This window comes from Monodelphis domestica, chromosome 4, assembly GCF_027887165.1.
Source record: "Monodelphis domestica isolate mMonDom1 chromosome 4, mMonDom1.pri, whole genome shotgun sequence".
Lineage (NCBI taxonomy): Eukaryota > Metazoa > Chordata > Mammalia > Didelphimorphia > Didelphidae > Monodelphis > Monodelphis domestica.
Genome location: NC_077230.1, coordinates 87040066 through 87061596, shown reverse-complemented (window position 1 = coordinate 87061596; position 21531 = coordinate 87040066). Strand labels below are relative to the sequence as shown.

General features: G+C 35.4%; 1 protein-coding gene across 6 annotated transcripts in view; it reads left to right on the top strand.

Moving 5' to 3' along the window:
- The window catches only part of KPNA1 (karyopherin subunit alpha 1), an 81995-nt gene that overhangs the window by 17448 nt on the left and 43016 nt on the right, over window positions 1-21531 (top strand). For all 6 annotated transcript variants that reach the window (XM_007493786.3, XM_056793532.1, XM_056793531.1 and 3 more), the window contains one exon: window positions 13563-13696. In XM_007493786.3, the coding sequence (XP_007493848.1) occupies window positions 13568-13696 (129 nt within the window). In that variant the 5' untranslated portion in view covers window positions 13563-13567. The remainder of the gene's footprint in view (window positions 1-13562; window positions 13697-21531) is intronic.

The following is a 21531-nucleotide window of genomic DNA, read 5'->3' as shown; positions in this document are numbered from 1 at the left end:
CATTCAGTCATTCAACATACATTTTTTTTACCTTTATTTTTTTATTTTATTTATTTTTAATTTTATTTAGTCAATTTAGAACATTATTGCTTGATTACAAGAATCATATTCTTTCCCTCCCTCCCCTCTTCCTCACCCTTCCCATAGCTGACTGCAATTCCTCTGGGTATTATATATATCTTTGATCAGAACCTATTTCCATGTTTCAACAAACATTTTTTAAGCACTACTCTATACTAAGTACTTTGCTACAATCTGAGATTAAAAATGGAGGCAAATGACAGTGCCTGCCCTTAAGGTCCATTCAAATGGTGGAAACAACCTATAAACAAATATATACACACAAAAAAGCAAACTCTACAGGCTAAATAAGTAGTAGTAGAGAGAAGGCACTAGAATTAAGAGGGATTAAGAAAAGACTCCCTGTAAAAGATGGGATTTTAGTTTGGGCTTAAGGGAGATCAGTATTATGAGGAGGGAGAGTATTCTAGATACAATGGACAGCCAGAGAAAATGTCTGGAGCTGAGCATGTTTTTTTTGTGTGTGTGTGTGAAATAAACAGTAGTCTAGGGTCACTGAATCCTGATGGAGAGAAAGACATAAGAAGACTGGAGATGTAGGAGGTTTGGTTATAAAGGACTTTGAAAGCCAAAATTGGAAGCCACTGGATTTTATTGAGTAAGAAGTGGTGGTGTGTGGGACATTGTCTGACCTGTGCTTTAGGAAAATCACTTTGATGACTGAATGGAGGATGAATTGGAGTGTGTAGAGACTTTTGAGGCAAGTAAACTTTTCCAGAAGGCTTTTTCAGTACGTAGTCCAGATATGGGTTGATGAGTACTTGAGTAGTGACAGTGTTAGAGGAGAGTTATTTAAGAGATGTTGCAAAGGTGAAATTAATAGTCCTTGGCAACCAAATGGAATATGGGAGGTGAGAGATATTAAGTCCAGGATGACTCCTAGGTTTTGGACAGCAGATTTTTTGAATACCCTTCACCAAAGGCCTGGACAAATGAATTAGAAGCCAAGCTTGAGTCTTTAGAGCATTCCATACTCAGAGAAACTAGATAATTGAGTACAAAGAAATGTAAGGAAGATCAGAATCCTTGAGAGACTGGGTAGCAGATACAGAGAGCGGAGTTACTAAGAATCAGATCAAGTACTTAAGGGAATTTCATCAGTATGGGGAATTCTTCTCCACCAGATCACAATTATGACTTACTAACCGGGACTTAGGAAGTTGTCTGAGTCATATAGAGAATAATTGCCAAGAGTCATTCAGTCATCAAATGTTATTTGCCTCAGACAAATCATCCTGTCTCTAAGCCAGATAAGAGTGCTTATCCACCCACTAGGTCATGTTTTTTAGAATGTATTGAATTGAAAAGTAATTCTATTCCATCAAGTTTCAGAGAAATTCAGAGGTAGAAGACTCCTTGTTAATTACCTGGTCATTTTATTTATAGAAAATTGTGTCCAAGGTGAAATACTAGCAAAACTTGAATCTAGGTACCCTTTACTAATATTCAGTATGTAAAGATAAAGAAACTCTTCAGTTTCTGACCATAAAACTATTTAGCATTGAGAATGAATATCTTTATCTGAGCTGAAAGTGGTTGAGACAAACAAAGTAATGGCATTAGTTTTGTTCAGCATTTTAGTAGGAAATTATTGACAACTGTTTTTCCCTTTGTTTCACCAGTGTTTACTCCAGAGTTTGGCACAGAGTAAAGATTTAATTAATGCTTGTTAATTTGACTTCATATAAACAAATAAGGCACCATATTTCCCAAAACATATGACTTAATTGTATCTAATAATTTGATATCTTTTATCATTAAATTTTTTTCCTCTTCAAGAAATCACCCTGGTTAATTTTTAATAAGGGATATTTCCTGTACAAATGCTTGGCCAAATTAAAAAAAATAAGCAAGGAATTGCTCCTAATCAATTAATAAACATGTGTTTAGTGATTGTAATGTGTAAATGGGTGTTGGGGATATAAATAGTCCCTGCTCTGAAGGAGTTTCTATTCTGTTTGGAGAGTAAAAAACACATATACAAAAAAAAGAAAGTGATATTTTTTATGTGGAGAGTTATTAACAGTTGAGAGGATCAAAATGTAATTCATTTGAATTCTATAAACATTTATTAAGTTCCTACTGTGTGCCAGGCATTGTGCTAATAATAATAAGCACTGGAAATACAAAAAAGAGGCAAAGTAGTCTCTGCCCTTAAGGAGCTTACAATCTAATGATAAGGATAATATAGACAAATACATTTATGCAAAACAAATTATATACTGTATAAGGAAATAAGAGAGGAAAGGCACCAAAATTAAGAGGAGTTAGGGAAGGTTTTTCCTGGAAAAGGTGGAATTTTAGTTTGGATTTAAAGGAGCCCAGACAGGTCAGTAATTAGAGTGGAAGAAGGAGAGTATTTCAGGCTTGATGGACAGCCAAAGAATATTCCTGGAGCCAAGAAATAAGATTATCTTATTCATCGAACTGCTGAGAATCCAGTGTCACTGGATTGAAGAATGTGTTGGGGAATAAGGTATGAGAAGACTGGAAAGAAGAAAAGGGGCTAAGTTATGAAGAATACTTAACAGAACATTTTATATTCGTTCCTGGAGGCAATAGGATGCCACTGGATTTCATAAATTGTGGGAGGAATATTTGAATAATCTCTTTCAGATAATTGTGGGTGTTTTCCTTTGATACTACACCAAAACTTGAAAAGTGATAGGTTCTTCAAAGTTAGTTGCAGGGTGAAATCTGAAACCATACTAGTGAACTTTCCCTATTCTAAAACATTGAAATCCATTAGTCTGTCTTTCTAAATGTTGGTACTTCATTATATAGTATTTTTTAAATCATGCATTAATATTACCATTAATATAATCACAAAAGTCTTTAAGTAGTGGGAAGCTGCCAAGTTCATATAGGTAAATATAGGTTTTTAAAATTTTAATTTTCTCTTGAAGGCTAGAATTTTATCATTGCAACAAATAATGTCAATTGTTTTATTTAAAATGCAATCTCACTTTGTTCATTTTTTTTTTTGAGAAAATTCCTGCCAGATACACAAATCTGAATTAAACACAATTCATCTGTCATTCTTTGATGTAAAAATAATGTTTCATGAAAAAGCAGCTAGTTCAGTTTGCAGTTGAATTAAGGAAGAAAACACAAGTGCTTTTTTCTCATGATAATCATTACACTTAAATATGGCACAGAGAAGTGCTTTCTGCAGGTACTTCCCATTTCATTGCCCAGAATATTAAAAAGATTTTTGCTGAAGATTTAGTTTAATAAGATTAAATAATTTTTATGGCTTCATCAATGACATTCTTTAAAAAAATTTTTTGGTAATTTTTTAAAAGTTTATTTAATTAATTAACTTAGAATAGTTTTCCATGGTTACATGATTGATGTTCTTTCCCTCTCCTTCCATAGCCCCCTCCCATAGCCATTGAGCAATTCCTCTGCGATTTACATGTGTAATTGATCAAGACTTATTTGATCCTTTAGAGTCTACATCTCCAATTATGTCCCCATGGACCTATGTAATCAAGCAGTTGTTTTTCTTCTGTGTTTCTACTCCCACAGTTCTTTCTCTGGAGGTGGATAGCATCCCTTCTCATAAGTTCCTCAGAATTGTCCTGGATCATTGCATTGCTGCTAGTAGAGAAGTCCATTACATTCAATTGTGCCACAGTGTATCCATCTCTGTGTATAATATTCTCCTGGTTCTGCTCCTTTCACTCTGAATCAGTTCCTGGAGGTCATTCCAGTTCACATGGAATTCCTCCACTTTATTATTCCTTTGAGCACAATAGTATTCCATCACCAACAGATACCACAATTTGTTCAGCCATTCCCCAATTGGAGGGCATCCCCTCATTTGCCACCACAAAGAACATGGCTCATCAATGGCATTTTCAAGTGAAACTGACTTATTTTTTCTTCCTATGATTCTATGACAGTCAAGAATATGGTAAATGCTAGTACAATTTAGTGCAACTGCTTCGATTTGTGTTAAAGTACAGATTTTTCACCCGCATTTACTTTTGTATCATCACTGTAAATGTCAACATGGTTGCTCCAGGATAAACATGAAATTTGCTGATGAAATGAATACAAGCAAAACAGCAAGTCCAATCATCAGCTAAATCTCTAATTTGAAAGTCATAAACCTCTTAGAACCTCCTATGTACACACACTTGTGGGCAGTTAGATGGCACAGTGTATTAGCATACAGGGCCTGGAGTCAGGAAAATTCATTTATGTGAGGTCAAATCTGACCTCAGATTCTTTACCAGCTGTGTGACCCTAGGCAAATTACTTGACCCTGTTTGCTTCTGTTTCCTCTGTAAATGAGCAAGAGAAGGAAATGGTAAACTATTCTAGAATATTTCCAAGAAAACCCTAAATAGGGTCACCGAGTCAGACATGACTAAAAAAACAACTAAACAACACCACATATACTTCCTTATCTTCTATCTTAGAATCCATATTGGGTATTGGTTCCAAGGCAGAAGAGTAGTAAGGGCTAGGCCATGAGGGTTAAATGACTTGCTCCAGGGTCACCCAGCTAGGAAATGTCTGAGGCCAGATTTTAACTTAGGACATCCTGTCTCTAGATCTAGCTCTCAATCCACTGGGCCACCCAGTGAAGTATTAGTAGTAGTATAGAAATAATCTTGACCTCAGACCCCCTGTAAAGGTTTTGGAGACAGACCCCAGGAGTCCCCCAAGACCACACTTTGAGAACCATTGTTCTTATAGAGATAGAGGAATTTGGAAGAGGAGTTGGTTTGAACAGAAAGATGAATTCTGTTTTGGTTGTATAGAGTTTGAAATCTCCATAAGATATTCCCTTTGAAATGTTCAGTGGGCGCTGGTGATTAGTTCTGGGCCTCAGGAAAATAGAGTAGGGTAGGATATTTAGATCTTAGAATCATCTTAGAGATAATTAAGCTCATGGGAGCTTATGAGTTTACTTTTTGTAGATAGTATAAAAGATGGTCTAGGACTTCATAGTACCTCATGGGGTATTCTCACAATTAAGGGGGTGTGATATGGATCACAATCCATATCTGAGATCATCATTATCATCATCATAGTGGCAGCCATCATTATATAGCACCTACTATATGCTAGTTAGGTGTTAGGTAGGCTAACTGCTTTATAAATATTATCCCATTTAATCTTCACAAAAACCCTGGGAGGTAGGTGCTATTTGCTCTCCCTATTTTGTAGTTTAGGAAACTGAGGAAAACAAAGGTTAAGTTATTTCTTCAAGGTCACATAGCTAGTAAATGTCTGAGGGCTGGATTTGAATTCAGGTATTCCTGACTCCAGGTTCAGTGCTTTATTCATTGCACCATCTAGCTGCTTTAATCACAGGACAAAACAAGTGTTCATAGTATGTTATATATTTGGATTGACTGTTCATAAACATAGTCTCATCAATACATCTATCTTGGACAGACAGTATACATGAACAATATTCTAGCCCCAGAAATAAACGAGAGAAGGAATTATGTATTTAGAGGAAAGGATATTTGATGGACAACACACATGCTCCATTAGTATGCACACAGTTCCAAAATAGTTAAGGGATGGTCCCCATAATCCCAATAGGATTTATGGGAGGATAGGAACAATTTTACACAAGATGAGATGTATTGCAGTCTGCATTCATGGTGTGGGCCCATCAAAGTATGGAAGCGCTGTTACTTCCCAAACACCAAAGAGATTTATTATAAAAAGCTCTAGAATGGTTATAACATGCAACATGTGTGTATCAACTGCTTTCTGGGGGCTGCGCCACCCTGTGGGAGTTGGGAGAGTGAGCCTAGAGAGGGTATTATACATATACACAAGGTAATTAAAAAATGTTATCACTCAGTTTTTAGGCTTTATATGAACATGTAGTCAAAACCAATTTGTAAAGCAATTAAGAAAATTGTGAGATATAAAACATTACCATTTGGTACATATTACATGCTCCCATTTTATAACCTAGTTACTGAATAATACCTTTTTTAATGGGTTCAGTTCTTTTTTAAGCACTCTATATTTATATACAGAACCAGTTCTCTCCATTGTACAGTTCAAATTCTTCATTTTACCCACAGTGATACATGTACAACTTTGTCAGATGTTTTCCTGAAATCTACATGTAATTATTCTTATAATCTATAAACTATCCAAAGACTCTCTTCACTTATCTTGGACTTTAGCTATTTTTTTGGCATTTTAGTCTATCCTTCCCAGTCTAAAGATTGTTTCCTTTTTTCTCTACCAGAAAAACAAATCAACTTGGTAAGTAATTCTGTGTATTCCTCATCATTATTATTATTCTTTTCTACTCTGAGCAGTTGCCCAGTTCCTCCTAAAGTGTCCCTCCCAGTAGGTAGATCACATTGTTATTTATGAGTTAGGTCTCTTTGAGGGGTGACTTCTATCCAGGATGTTCCTGGTGCTCTATGCGTTAAAAACTATAGTTCAAGTGCCTCCACCAATGTACTTTAATACTAGATGCTATTAGCTCAAAGAATAAAACACCTACTAAGATAGCATAGAAGAACAGTAGAGAACATTTCCCCCCATAAATTTGGAGCATATTATCCCCTCAAATATACTTAGAATCAGTGGGAAGAGTGATTTTGCAGAGAAAGCATGTGACTAGGCAACTCAATGCCTCCAACAGTGCTGGTCCTTAATATACTTTCTCACTGTCTTCATGCCTTTTACCCCCCTGCCCCCCAAATATCTTTGGTTAGTAGGCCACGCAGCCACTCTTTGGACATTGTCCCTTATAGAATCAACTGTCAGGGTTAGTTTTCTCTTGAATTCGTAGTTGGTTCTTTTTTCTGTCACTAGGGTCAACACTTCTTCAAGCTGCTTTCACTGACTTTCACCATTTTCTTTTGACCTGCCCTCTACTGAGCACAGTGTGTATCCACTGGACAAGTAGTTCTGTAGCAAAATGTTTTGGCAAATGGCTGGGAGTAGATAAATCTCTTCCTCCCTCCTCCCCCTCTCGCCCTTCCACCAGGAGAAAGAAAAGAGGCAATCTCCACAGGAACTGTATTTCTTCTATAACTGGTTTTCTGCTAGACTTTTAAGGATCATATTCCCTGAAACACTTTTCCTTGCCCCAGTTTTGTCCTAGAACTGGCAAGTTAGCTTTTAAAGGTCACATACTGAACATGGCCAATCAGTGGCAAATTGCCCTTCTAATTCCATTAAGTTTGGTTATTGAACACTTCTCCACACCTAGTAAAATTAAATTCCTACTTTGTACTTGTTTTAAAATATAATTCATTTTCTGTGTTATTTGCCCTATACATTCTGTGATTATATGGGAAGGGAGGATTGGTGTGGGATAACTTGATCTGTTAATGTTTTGAGCTTCTTGCTTCCAACATAGTTTTAATTTTATTGTTGTCATTAAGCCCTTCTGATCCTATTCTTTAAAAAAAAATTAGTTATATTTTAATAACATTATTTCATATGACCATTTTTCCTTTCCTATCTCCCTGCTATTTAGGGGGAAAAAGGAAAAGAAGAAAAATCCTTGTAAAATAAATATGCATTATTAATAAGCACCATACATTCTCACATTAACCAGGTCCAAAAATTCATGTCTTATTCTGCATCTTGAGTCTTTTACCTCTTTGTTAGAGGGCAGGTAATATGTTTCATTATTGGTCTTCAAAAATTGAGTGGTAATTAGATTTCTTAGGTATTTCACTGTTCTTTGCCTTTAAAACATATTTGTAATTATATACATTTTTTCCTTTCTGTTCATTTTGCATCAGTTTATTCAAGTCTTTCCAGATTTATATGAGATTTCTGTACTTTCATATTACCTTCTGTATTCTAATCATGTTAGTTAAAGATTTGTTAATTTATTAGTTTTTCCCCCCTTGGAATCAGCTTTTAGTTTTATTTGTAATTACTATAGTTTCTTTGGTTTCCAATTTATTTTTATAATTTTCAAGATTTCCTCTTTTGTGCTTACTTTGGATTTATTTGTTGGATTTCTCTTTTAGTTCATTTGAATATTTTCATTTTCTTATTTTGTGTGTATATATACATATATATACATATACATACATGCATGCATGCATGCATACATACATACACACATTTTTAGGGCTACATATTTTTTTCCTGAGGGACTACTTTAGCTTTATCCCAGAAATGTTGCTGTTTCATCTTCATCATTGTCTTTCACATAATAATTAAATGTTTCCATTTTTTTTTCCTTTGGCTCAGTATTTAGAGTTTCATTTTGTCTCTTTTTTTGTCTTTCTTATTTGTGATTGTGGAACTGATCATATAAATTTTTTACTGTATTAAAGGCTGTATAGGCTTTGTTTAGTTAGTATTTCTTGTATCAAAGAGCATATGTTCCCTTTAAAAAAAACAAAACAAAAAACAATTGTTTGTATAATCTCTGTACCTAAAGAAAACATTCAGGTTTTAGAAAAGTTCCCTGTGGTTCTGAAGAGATGTATATGTTTATGCCTGTGTCTATATTTATATGTGAGTGTGTATATATAAATATGTGTACATATGTTTACTTGATGGTCTGATTCATTGTACACCGTAAGTCTTTTAGCTCCTAATTTCTCCGGCAGTTTGTTTGAGGCTTTATTTTCTTTCTATTGATCTTTCTATTATATTCGTTCAACTCCAAGAAAAGAACATTAATATATTATTGTGCTAACCATTTATTGCCAGTTAATTTTTTCTTTATGAATTTAAATGCTATACCACTTGAAGCACAAACAATATTCATATTTAGATAAAAATATAAGAAAAGAGTACAAAAGATATATTTTGATAATTCTGCAACCTGACATGTTAGTATAAAAAACATAGGCTTTATGGGGATAATAATAGAATTAGGGGCCCAGAGTTCAAAAACTTAATGAGTGACATAAAATCAGGAACCTAAAGTCAGGAACCTAATAAAGAAGAAATATGTGAAGTAAAAGAATATACATATTTATATAAAGAAATACAATAAATTGTCATCTCCATGGCCTTGGACTGCTATTTGGCTGTGCTCTGATTTCCACAGAGTTCAGGTTGACAAAGTAGAGTCATTGTAGTAGAGAAAGGCAGCCTTACCATTACTCTGGGGGAAGGGCATTCAATCACTGTAGAAAATGTTTGGAGGTAGGGTGGTGTAGACAGACCAGCCTTCCCCAACCATTACTTCTACTGTACCAGAAGATATATAGTAAGTAGGTCTGTTTATCTAGAAAAAAAGACTTTTGTTTGCTTGTCAAAGTGACTGTAGGAAAAGTTGTTACTCCAATTGTGGGAGTTACTTTCCAGAGACCTCCATGATAGGTGAAAATCCAAAATAGTGGTGGTGTTGACAGCCAGAAGTCTTAGAAGGTGCAGAACATTTGGGTGGCATAGGGTTTGAAATAAATTCAGACTTTTACAAAATCCTCACAAAAACACAACACCTCAGAACAACACTACCTGCAGTGATCAGACATGGATGTGAAGTGGACAAGGAGAGATGCTGACTGTATGGGCACAGTAAAGGAGAGCAAACACAAGGATGCTACAATCACTGAGCCAATCAGTGCCCAGGATGCAGAACACAGTGTTGTGGTTGGTCGCCTTTCATCCCATCAGCCAATAGTGTGCCATGTACAATCTCACAGTTGGCAAACTACTGCAAGTGGTAGTGGAGTACTGCATTTCCATTGTGTATACTACAGTATTCATCCACAAAACCCCACTATATAGTAAAAATTCCGCTCTACAGAATTAGATATGTATTTTTTTAAGACCCGTGATAGTGAAGTGGCGATTAGTGAACCACAATGTAGTGAGGGATGACTATATTTGTGAGTTGTGTAGTGATTCAATTTCTAGGTTTTCTTATTATTTTTATGGATGAAATGATGTATAAATAAATGCAAAATTTGAGTTTTGATTTGAGATCAAATCATCCCCAAATATATAAATCTGGTTTGAACAGATCCATGTTTTAAAACAATAAGGATTGCATTTGTTGTAATTTGCTTGTTTGTCATCATTTCTATTTGTTTTTTTTGCTTTAATTGCTGATTTCATCTAAAGCTTTTTATATTCATGTGATACTTAGTAAATTTTGTTTCAGCTTCTCGATTTTTAGTTGTGTTCCCTTATAAGCAACAAATTGAAAGATTTTGACATTAAGTCTATCTCTTTTAATTATTTATTTAATTCATTTGCATGTAAAGTTAGGAGAATTGAATTTACTCACATTTGGGTCTTTGGCATTTCTTAAAATTAGTGTGTTTTTTTTTTGTTGTTGTTCTCTATATTGTCTAAGGTAATTATTCTCACAGGTTCTTTTCTTCTCATCCTCCATATCACTTTTTTATTTGTCAGCCTGTACTTTAGTTTTGTAAATTTATTTGTTTTTTCCTTCTTAGAATTAGTTGTGTAATTTTTCTGCCTTTTAAAACCCTTTTCTTTCCCCAAATGATTGAAAATTTGCCCTTCTTTCCTTTCTTCTACCTTTTGTTTACATTTTTCATTTTCTGTACTTTTTCTAAGAAGGATTTCTTTACCTTGTTCTCATTAATCCTTTTTATTCTGAATTTTTATATTTTTATTTATGGACTTTTTTATATCAATTCATGCAAAGAGGTAATGAGGATAGAACCATTGCTCTGTATTAAAGTCGCCACATTTCCCAAGTCCTGTGATCCATTTGTACCTGTTTCCCTCAATCATTTTCTTTCCCTTTTTTCAGTCAACTGGTGGTGCAAAGGATAGAGTGCTAGTCTTAGAATCAAGAGGACCTGAGTTCAAATCTAGCCCCAGATAATTTACTAGCTATATGACTAGGGGTAAGTCATTTAACCTCTTTTTGCCTCTGGTTTCCTCTACTACAAAAATAGGGATAATTCCACTATATAAATACTTATTTTCTACCTCCCCTCCATTTACCTTACAATCTTCTCTCTAGGTCCATGTTGGTGGAACTATGGCATACATGCCAGATGGGGCTACTCCCCCTCCCCCTTTCCACTTCCCCTGAGGACATTTCTCATATCACCTACCCTTCTGCCCAGCTGCTCTATGGGAGAGCTTCCTCCCTCCCTTCTCTGGGGTAAGGTGGTGGCTCACATATGTCATGAGGGTTGTGGTTTGGGTACTCAGTCTAAAATGTTTGGCTAGGTTCATGCCTTTCTACTTTTTGGGATTCCTGTGTCATTCACTTCCTCCATCCCACTCACCCTATCCCATTTTCCATTAGCAGTAGTAGTTCCAATTTCACTTCTAAGATGGGATGTTATCCGTGGAAGTACAAAGCTCTTTTAAAAATGGTCTTCCTGTGTACTAACTGCCTGCAAATTAAATCTGTTACAAGGTTCTCCCCGCTGCCCCCTCTTCCTCACCCCAGAAAATATACCTCTCCATAGAAATATTCTTCATTTGGAACCCCCTTAAGCTGAATGAGTCAAGATCTCTCCCATTCTTTCCCTCTGTCTTTTCAGTTCTTTTTGCTGCCTAACCCATTTTTCTGCAGCTTTTTTCCTTGCCAAGAGACCTCTTGATTAGGATAGATCATACATTCCCTCTATCCTCTAGTTCTTTTCTCTGCTTTTATTGCACCTTACTATTCTTCATCTTAATACATAAAATTGATTTCCCTGTAGATTGCAGGGGTTTATTCCATGGTGTCTCTTAGGCATTCTCTTCAAGTTCATTTCTCCTCTTTCTTTAAATTACTCATGTTCTTTCTTTTTTTAATCAGTAAGTATCTATGTGTTTTTCCCCTTTTAGTAGTTTACTAGAGATAGGGTCATTCTTTCATTGTGCTTTCTCTGGTAGTTGCATTTATTTATCTTTTTTGTGTTTTTTGTTTGTTTGGGGGTATTTGCAATTGAATGATCTGTCCTTATTCACTTTTTTTCAGAATATTTCAAATGCCTCTCCTTTTTTGAATATCTCATCTTTTTTCATTGATGACTAGGCTCCAATTTATATTTTGAGTACCTTTGCTCTGTAAAATATATTATTCCATTCCTTTCTGTGATTTCTGATCGTTGTAGTTTTGCTTATTTCTTTATATTTGAAGATTGTCTAGTCACTTGAAGAATGTATTATTTGTCATTGGAATTGTTAAAATTAAAAAAGTTGTGCCTTGGAGTTTGAAACAAGTTTTTGTTTTTCCTGGGTGTGATCTGATCTTTGAGGTTCTGGGAAGTTTTCTTATATTTTTTTCTTGTGTTATAGTGTCTTTTTTTTTTTGGACTTGTCATGTTCTTCTGACTGTCCTGTGATCATTAAACGTTCTCTAGTCTTTCTATTAAGATTAATATATTTTGCTTTTTCAGAGATTGTGTGTTCTTTTAAAGTTACTATGTTTTTGAGAGTCCTACTATAGTGGTTTGGGGTTCAAATGTGGTCTTAGAAACTTCCTAGCTTGGTGACCCTGGGGCAAGAATTATATTTGGAAGATAAGGGTTTAAAAAAAATTAAGGTAGAACATTTAATTTGGAATTCTGATTTTTTAACTTCTATCACTATTGATCACTAAGCTAGACCTGCTTTAGAGTGCCTCAGACCCTAACTGCTACCCACACTAGGAAATTCCAGTAGCCTAATATCTTAACTTTATTTATTTTGAATGTATGACTATCAAAGTTATTCACAATCTTCTTCAAATTTAGACTCTTGGAGTCATAAGAAAAAGATGTCTTTATTTCCTTCCAGATCCTTCTCAGGTAGACACTTCACTAATTTGGTTAACACATTTGAATATAGTTTCTATCTAAATACAGTAATTCTGAAGAATAAACAGGTAGTCACTAGAAAACAAACCTTGGTAGGTAGACTAAGTTCTGAGGTTTGTTTTTTTTTCCTCTTTAAATACTTGAGGGCATAACAATGAGGGACTCACTGTATTCAAAGCTATTATCAGAGATCTGGTGTTTCTTCACCATTCTTCATAGTCTGAAATTTTTATTTATTTTTAACTTTTTTAATTAATTACAGTATTTTTCCATGGTTACATGATTCATGTTCTTTCCAGCCCCTCTTCCCTCCCCACTCCTGGAGCTGACAAACAGTTCCACTGGATTAATCATTGTTCAAAACCTATTTCCATGTTATTAATATTTTCAATAGAGTGATCATTTGAAGCCCAAATCTCCAATCATGTACCCATTGAACTATGTGATCAATCATGTTTTTCTTCTGTGTTTTTACTCCCACAGTTCTTTCTCTGGATAACATTCTTTCTCCTAGATCCCTCCATATTGTCCTGGTTTTGCATTGCTACTAGTAAAGAAGTCCATTACATTTGATTGTGCCACAATATTTTATGTTCTGTGTACAATGTTCTTCTGAATTCTGCTCATTTTGCTCTGCATCAATTCCTGGAGGTCTTTTCAGTTCATTATAGTTTTAGGCAGAATTATCACTACAGAACATTATAGTACAGAAGATAGACTACAAAGGAGTCTTTCCCAGGGAAAACTCGGGTCTGGATTTATTCTTTTAATGTTCCATTGCAGTAATCATGACCACCTCAGGAAAAGAGAACTTCCGCCTGAAGAGTTATAAGAACAAATCCCTGAATCCTGATGAGATGCGCCGAAGGAGGGAAGAAGAAGGACTTCAGTTACGCAAGCAAAAAAGAGAAGAACAGGTAAATACTTGATCTTTATTAATTTCTTATATGTTTAATATCCCAGGATAAACCTGAAAGAAAGCAGAGTCAGTTCGTAGCTTTGTGCATAGTTTTAGATACATGTTTCTACTCTCAAACCAAACTGGCAATTTCTACATTGTGAGTTCCCTTAAACCACTAAATTAGAGGTCCAGCTGACCTGACTGCCTTCATGCTGTCATACCTTTTAGAATAATGCTTCTTGATCTTTTCTATCTTAAAACCTTGAGAAGAATTTTTCTTTTGGTTCTGTGTTTCTTTTTAGAATAGCTGGGGTATACTTTTTGGGCAGAAAGTTCTAAGGTTTCTTCCCAAGGAGAGAGAAAGAATTCAAGCTGAAGTAGACTAATTGATGCTTCATTATGCCAGTGATGGGCAGTTCTAGAAAGATTCTAAGAAGGAAAGTGTCATTAGATGAATATGAAGACTATGGCATGGTTGTAATTGTAGTAGCATAACAATCAGGTTTTCGAAAATATTTTTTAAATTTTGTTAAATATTTTCCAACCTCATGTAAAAAACTGTTAACAAACAGTTAGTTCTTTTCTTTTTTTTTGAGTTCAGTCTCTTTTCCTTCCCTCCTCCTTCCTTGAAAAGGCAAAAGCAATTTGATATTGATTAAACATGTGAAGTCAAGCAAAACATTTCCATATTTAGCTATGTTGCAAAAGAAAACAAATACCAAAAAAAGCAAGAAAAATAAAGTTTTAAAAAATATCCTTCAATTAGCACTAAGTTAATCAGTTCTCTCTCTGGTGTCTATTGGAATTGTCTTGATCAGAGTTTTGAAGTCTTTCATAGTTAATCATCTTTACATTGTTACTGTTATTGTGTACAGCATAACCAACTTCATAAAAAACCTTCAAGTCTCAACTGTACTCTAGTACAGAAAAAGAATATATTGTAAATAGAGTTAGAAGGGAACATTGAGTACTATATGCCAAAAAGAATTACTTTATCATCAATTACTTAGTTGCCCAGTTGCTTTGTTCATTTGACATTTTTTTCCAAAGTGATGAATAATAAGAATATACACTTACTGTGACTTTCTAGGAAGCATAGCAATTTGCTATCGTTGATTACTTTTATAAAACAAGCACCTCTTTCTTTATTCTGTGTGTATACATCACCTACATCTTCATATAAATTACCTACTCATTACTTGCCCCTGAATATGACTTTTAAGTATACACATTCAAGCAATAGGGTCTTATCAATTGTTTTGACATCTAATCTTTATGATTAAAGTTCACTAAACCTTCTTGCTGTCATACACATTGGGATTGACTTTGAGTGACTGACACACATCAGCTCTAGGATGGATTAGAATGAATTTTTCATAAAGCAGAGCACAGCATTCAATGGAGGAGTATGGACAAGTGCAGTCAGGCAATGGAGTTACGTTTGGACTCCATTGCTCTCCTAGTGTTCTAGTTGCAACATGTTGGGTGGGAGCCCATACAAGTAGTAGAAAAGATGCTCTTTTGTTGAAAACCCAGAGACAAAGGAGGCCCAGGTTTATATAGGGTTTTCAGACAAATGTCCTGCTATGGCAGCTGTCACATTGCCAGTGAAGTGAAATGTTGAGAGGTCAGACAGCATGAACCAGTAACAGGAGAGAGGGTTTCTAATACAGTATGGTCTATTTAGTTTGAGAAAGATGGAATCAACTTTGCCACATTAGCAAGATTGCTAGAAAGTTTCAAAAGTCAATTCGGTCTAGAAGTAGGTGCGCTCTTGAACCATAAGTGTACCAGAGTTGTATAATAGGAAAGTATTCATTTGGCCACTGCTAGTTTCATATCCCATATTCAGTGCTGTTAGCCGCACTGCATTATAGAATGCTGTGTTATTGGGAATGTGTTATTGATGATTTAATTCTTTTAAAGTCAACATTTATTGAAATCATTGGGATATATAATGAAGTAGCATGCTTTCTGTTAGAAAGCTGCCTAAAACAACTCTTTTTTGAATAGTAACGCCATGGATTTGTGAGGTGTTACCCTTTCTTATTGATGTTAGATTTCTTTTTGAAATTTATTTTGTTTTTGTTTTTTTCTTTGCAGACATAACTTATTTAAATTGTCCAGGCTTCACAATGCCTATAATTGAGTAGTATATAGCATTTGTTTTCCAATCTCATAACAAAGTCGTGAGCATCATGGCACAGTACTTGTTTATTCTAGAACTTACCTTAATTCCATGATCCTTCCATGTCACTTCATTGTCAGTCTGAAAATATCACTGTCTTCTGTCAACCATTATTTTCTGAGTTGAGGGCATTGTCATTAGAGATAATGTTTCAAAGTTAGCAGAAATTGTCTTTTATGTTTTAATGATCAGGCTTTTATTTTTAAGTTTTTAAATTTTATTTATCTTTTCCTGGATTATACTTGTATTATCATACAAAATATGTTTCCATATTACTCATTTTTGTGAGCGAATAATCTTATAAAACCAAAACCTCAAAACATATACCCAAATCAAAACCCCAAAACATAGACCTATCACATTTGACCATTCCACAAGATTGCAGTTACTGTGTATAATGTTCTCCTGTTTACTTATTTCACTCTGCATCATTTCACATAAGTCTTTCCAACTCTTTCTAAAATCATCTTGTTCATCATTCCTTAGAGCAAAATAGTATTCCATACCATAGTTTATTCAGCCATTTCGCAACTGAGGGATATCCCATTAGTTTCCAGTTCTTTGCCATCACAAAAAAACATAGCTATAAATATTTTTTGTAAGAATAGTCCCTTTCCCATTTTTTTTATCTACTTGGGATATAGACCCAGTAGTGGTATTACTAGAATGATTAGCCTTTTAGCTAAATGACAATGAAAAGGAAGGACTCTCAGACCTAAATAAAAATTTGGCAGATAATTCTAACTCTTGTGTATTGTTTTATTTATTGTCAAAAATGTGCAGTCTTAATCATACTTTTGCCCTCAAAGCAGCGAAGATTAAAAACATCTTTTTTTAAACTTACTCTTGCTTATGTCAGTCTTCAAAGACAACATAATATTGCTGAAAGGTAGATAATAAACTCTAATACTTCAAAAGTACAAGTTTGTTTAATTTATAGCAATTGTATCATTTATATATTTTTCCTGCATTGAGCAACACAATTCTGTAGTTAACCTTTCCTGTCAACTGTTTTGATCAGTTCAACTTTTGACATAAGCCCTAATCTAGTGCTTTATCATGGAATAAAAGTGACCTTGAAACAGCAAGACCATATATAAGTCACTATCTTGTCTAGGCTTTATACAATGACTATTCAGGGTCATAATCCCATTACTGATTGACTAAAGAGTTTTGATCTATTTAATTTTCTACAAAGACAGCTGAGGAAGTCTCCAGGTGTAATGACTTTTTGTGCCATTGGACCCAGGCTTCCAACGCCGAGAGAGTGTCTGTGCATCGACTTTTCCACTTAAATCTCTTCACGCACAAGTGTCTTTGTGCACAAAAACGCACAAAGACAATCGTCATCCTCGGTTACCGAGAGACTACCACTATATAGACTAGTTAAGTGATGGCAAACGTTTTAGAGATGGAGGGCTGGGTCCTGCACCTACCCTATCCCCCAGACTGAGTGCTGTGCGGGGCCTGCCTCCCCTCCCCCTCGACCAAGGACCCCCCCCTCCCCCTTGCCTTTCCCCTTCGCTCCTCACCAATCCCCTTACTCCAGACAGGGGAGGGAGGAAGTGCTCCCATTGGGCTGTTGGGCAGACAGGTGGGTGATGAGATGCATGTGGGGAGAAGAGAGTGGCTCAAGAGCTCCTTAACTCTGTGCCACACTATGAGCCCTGCTCCCTTCAAACCTAGTTCTTCTCTAACCTCACCACAGGAGTCACCTTTACCACATACTCAATAGGCTGCTGTCTACATCTCACTTTCATGCTGCATGTGAGCCATCCCTTTTCCCAGACAGTGGGGGGAGGAAGTGTTCCCATTGGGCTGCTGGGCAAAGGGATGGGGGAGGTAAGGAATACCCTTTGGCACATGTGCCATAGATTTGCCATCACTGGGCTAGTTTTTAGGCTTATTCAGTTTCCTGTTCCCAGGCCTTACCATATTGATATCAAATTTAGTGTTATCATCTAAACAGCATGGCTTCCTGGAACTCAGAACCTCTTCATCCTCTGTCTCCTGAGTAGCTAGGACTGTGCATATAATTGCAGATGCCACCATGCAAGTTGGAGTCAATGAGTCAGTCAATTAATGAGGCCTTTATTAAGCACCTGCTATATGCCAGACACCCTGATAAGCACTAGGGATCTATAGAAAGACAAAAACCTGTCCTCAAGAAGCTCAGATTCTAATGGGGGCAATATCATGTAAACAAACTATGTATATATAAGATATGTAGATAATGGGAGGTAATCCTCAAGGGAAGACACTAATGTGGGGAAGGAATGTAGTAGGAAGGGCCTCCTTGTCAAAGATGGAATTTAAGCTGAGTCTTGAAGGAAACCAAAAGGTGGATATGAGGAGGGGAAACATAGATATGAGACATACCAGTACCAAGGGAGATGGGAGTGTTTTATATGAGGAACAGCAAGTCCAGTATACCTGAATCATAGAGTGTTCAGGGTTTGTTTGTTTTTTTTTCAGGGCTTTTTTCTTTGTTATAAAGATATTTTATTTTACCAGTTACATGTAATAAATTTCCACATAAGTTTTCGGAAGTGAAATGATCCAAATTTGTCTCCCTTCCTTCCTTCTCTCCCTACTCCAATTTGATCTGGGTCATACATGTATTATTATGCAAAAGGTATCTCCATATTGTTCATTTTTGTAAGAGAATAGTCATATAAAACCAAAACCCTAAAATAAAACCCAAATAAATTAAAATGAAAATTATATCCTTTCATATGCATTCCAATGCTAACAGTTCTTTCTCTGGAAATGTATAGCATTCTTTGTCATAAGTGCCTCAGACAGGCAGGTTTTTATATCTGATCCTGAAGGTAATACAAGGCCTTGGAGTTTATAGGGAAGGGGGGATAACATAGGCAGAGCTGTGCTAAAGGACGATTACTTTGGCAGCTGAGTGTAGCATGTAGGGAGAAGTTGCAGTAATTCAGGTGTACGGTGGTGAGTATCTGCACCAGAGTGGTGGCTGTTTGACTAGGAAGAAGTGGGTGTATATGAGAAATATTATGGAGTCTGTAGAAATGATGAGGCTTGGCAACTTATTATTTTTGAGATGTCAAAAATGCAATTGGTGATACATAGTCCTAGAGTTCAAGAGAGAGGTTCTGCTGTATAGATAGATAGATAGATAGATAGATAGATTGATTGATTTGGGCATTAGCTACGTTGAGATGGTTCGGTCTGAGACAAGGGTCAGAAAGGGGGTTTCTTACCAACTAGTTGTCAGGGATGGGAGGCAATTTGTAGCTTCATAAAGTCATATTGTCACTGTCATTTTATGAAATACTGTCCTAAACTTTCTTGAAGTTTTAAATGATCATCATGCTATGTTTCAATTAAGCACATTTACCTAGATGGTGAACTTTTTAGAGACTGAAGTCGTGTGCTAATAACTTAGTTTAATTTTTCATTACCCTAAACCAGATCACCAGTTATGCCAAAAAATATTTATGACTAAACTTTGTTTTAAAAACTATCATCAGTGTGATATACTACTTCTTTGAAGAATCTTACCATTAAGGACTAGCTTTTCTTTCTCACATTTTTTGTTCAGATGCTAAAAATCTTAGTTTTTGATGTGCCATTTTTGGGACAATATCTTTTGTTTTTTGATTTTGACATTTCATTACAAAACACCTCTACAGTCTCCCCTCCCTCCCCCATTAAAAATGAACAAGGGAAAATTTGTTGCATTTTTTGAAAAAGAACATTAGGTAGAGGAAAAAGTAAAGAGCAAAACTAAAGTAACTCTGAGGTTACTGCTTACCCATCAGATTAGCAAAAGTGAAAAAAAGGAAAGGAAAATGATATATCATGGGAGTATAAGGAATATAGACACATTCCTTTATGGGTGGAGTTATGAATTGGCGTAGCCATTCTAGAAAGCAATATGGAACTGTGACCAAAAAGTTAATAAATTATACATATCCTTTGTCCCAAACTCTAGTTAGATATATGCCCCAAAAAGACCAACAAAAGATAGAGACCTATAGGTTGATAAATATTTTTGATAGCTCTTTTTATTAGAAATTTAAGGTAGTGTCCATCTGTTGGAATGACTGTATGGGATATAAATATAATGTAATATTATTGAGCTATGAGAAATAACTGAATGGACAGTTTCAAAGAAACCTTGAGAAGACTCTTATATGAAGTGATTCAGAGTGAAGTGAGCAAAACAAGGAGAACAACCAGTAGCATTATAAAGGGGAAAATTTTTTCTAAAACTTCAAAAACTACAATTTTAGAGGATAAATGAGAATGGTACTTAAAGGTGATAGACTACTCATGTTGCAGAATGAGAGGTGCATTTTTGGTCATTAAAAGTGTGGGAATATATTTTGCTTAATTATGAATATTTGTTATCCAAAAAAAATTCTGCGAAGTTGACCAATATATCCACTAAGTCTGACAGTGTATAATTTTTTTTTTAATTTTCACATTCAGTTCCCCCCACACTCAATGAGAAGGCAAGAAACATGATGCCCATTTTATTTCACTTAGATGAGAAATCATACGAGACATTTCCACATTAGCCATGTTGCAAGAAAATTTAAGAAAAAAAATATGCTTCTCTATATTATATGTGTTCTTTTCCACATCCACAGTCTCCTACTTTTCTCTTCATCTCTTCTTTGGGACCAGACTTGGTGTAATTATAATTAGTTTTCAATTTCTTTTCTTTTTCTTTCTTCTTTTTTTTTGCTTTGTAATCATTGTGTTTTATGTTTTCTTAATTGTTTTTACTTCACTTTGCATCACTTCTTACGACTTATGCTTCTCTGTATTATTGATATTCACCTTTTCTTTTAGTAAAATAATAATACTTTCTTATATTCACATACCACAATTGTTAAATCATTACGGGGCATAAAGTTTTTTTTTTCCAGCTCTTTATTACCACAAATTGTGATGCTTTAAATATTTGGTTTGTATGCCCCACCCTACCTTTTTTGTCATTTACTTCCTTGGGGTATATCTTTAGCAGTGGAATCTCTGGGTCTAAAGGATATGATTGTTTTTGTATCCTTTTTTTTTTTAAACCCTTACCTTCCGTCTTGGAGTCAATACTGTGTATAGGCTCCAAGGCAGAAGAGTGGTAAGGGCTAGGCAATGGGGGTCAAGTGACTTGCCCAGGGTCACATAGCTGGGAAGTATCTGAGGCCAGATTTGAACCTAGGACCTCCCATCTCTAGGCCTGGCTCTCAATCCACTGAGCTACCCAGCTGCCCCCTTTTTGTATCTTTTTAAAAGCAGAATCCCAACTTGCTTTCCAGAATGGTCAGGCTAATTCAGAGCTTTACTAAAAATCTTAGTGTGCTTGTCTTTCTGTATCTCAAAAATAGACTGAATATATCTGTCATTTGTAATCTTTACCTTTTGTGATTGGCTCTATCTCTTGTTTGGTTAAGAATTAACAACATTCCAGTTCTAGTTTGTAAAAGGTTCCCAATCTAGTTCTCTTCTATTATTTTTATGATATGACCTTTAATCTGTTGGTTATATAGCTTAACATACTTTGCTATATGGGATAAGATGTTAGTCTAAATCTAATTCTGCCAAACTGCCCTCCAGTTTTCTCAACTACTTTGGTCCTATAAGGAGTTCCTCTGGAATGCCATTAAAAAAAAACACACCAACCTATT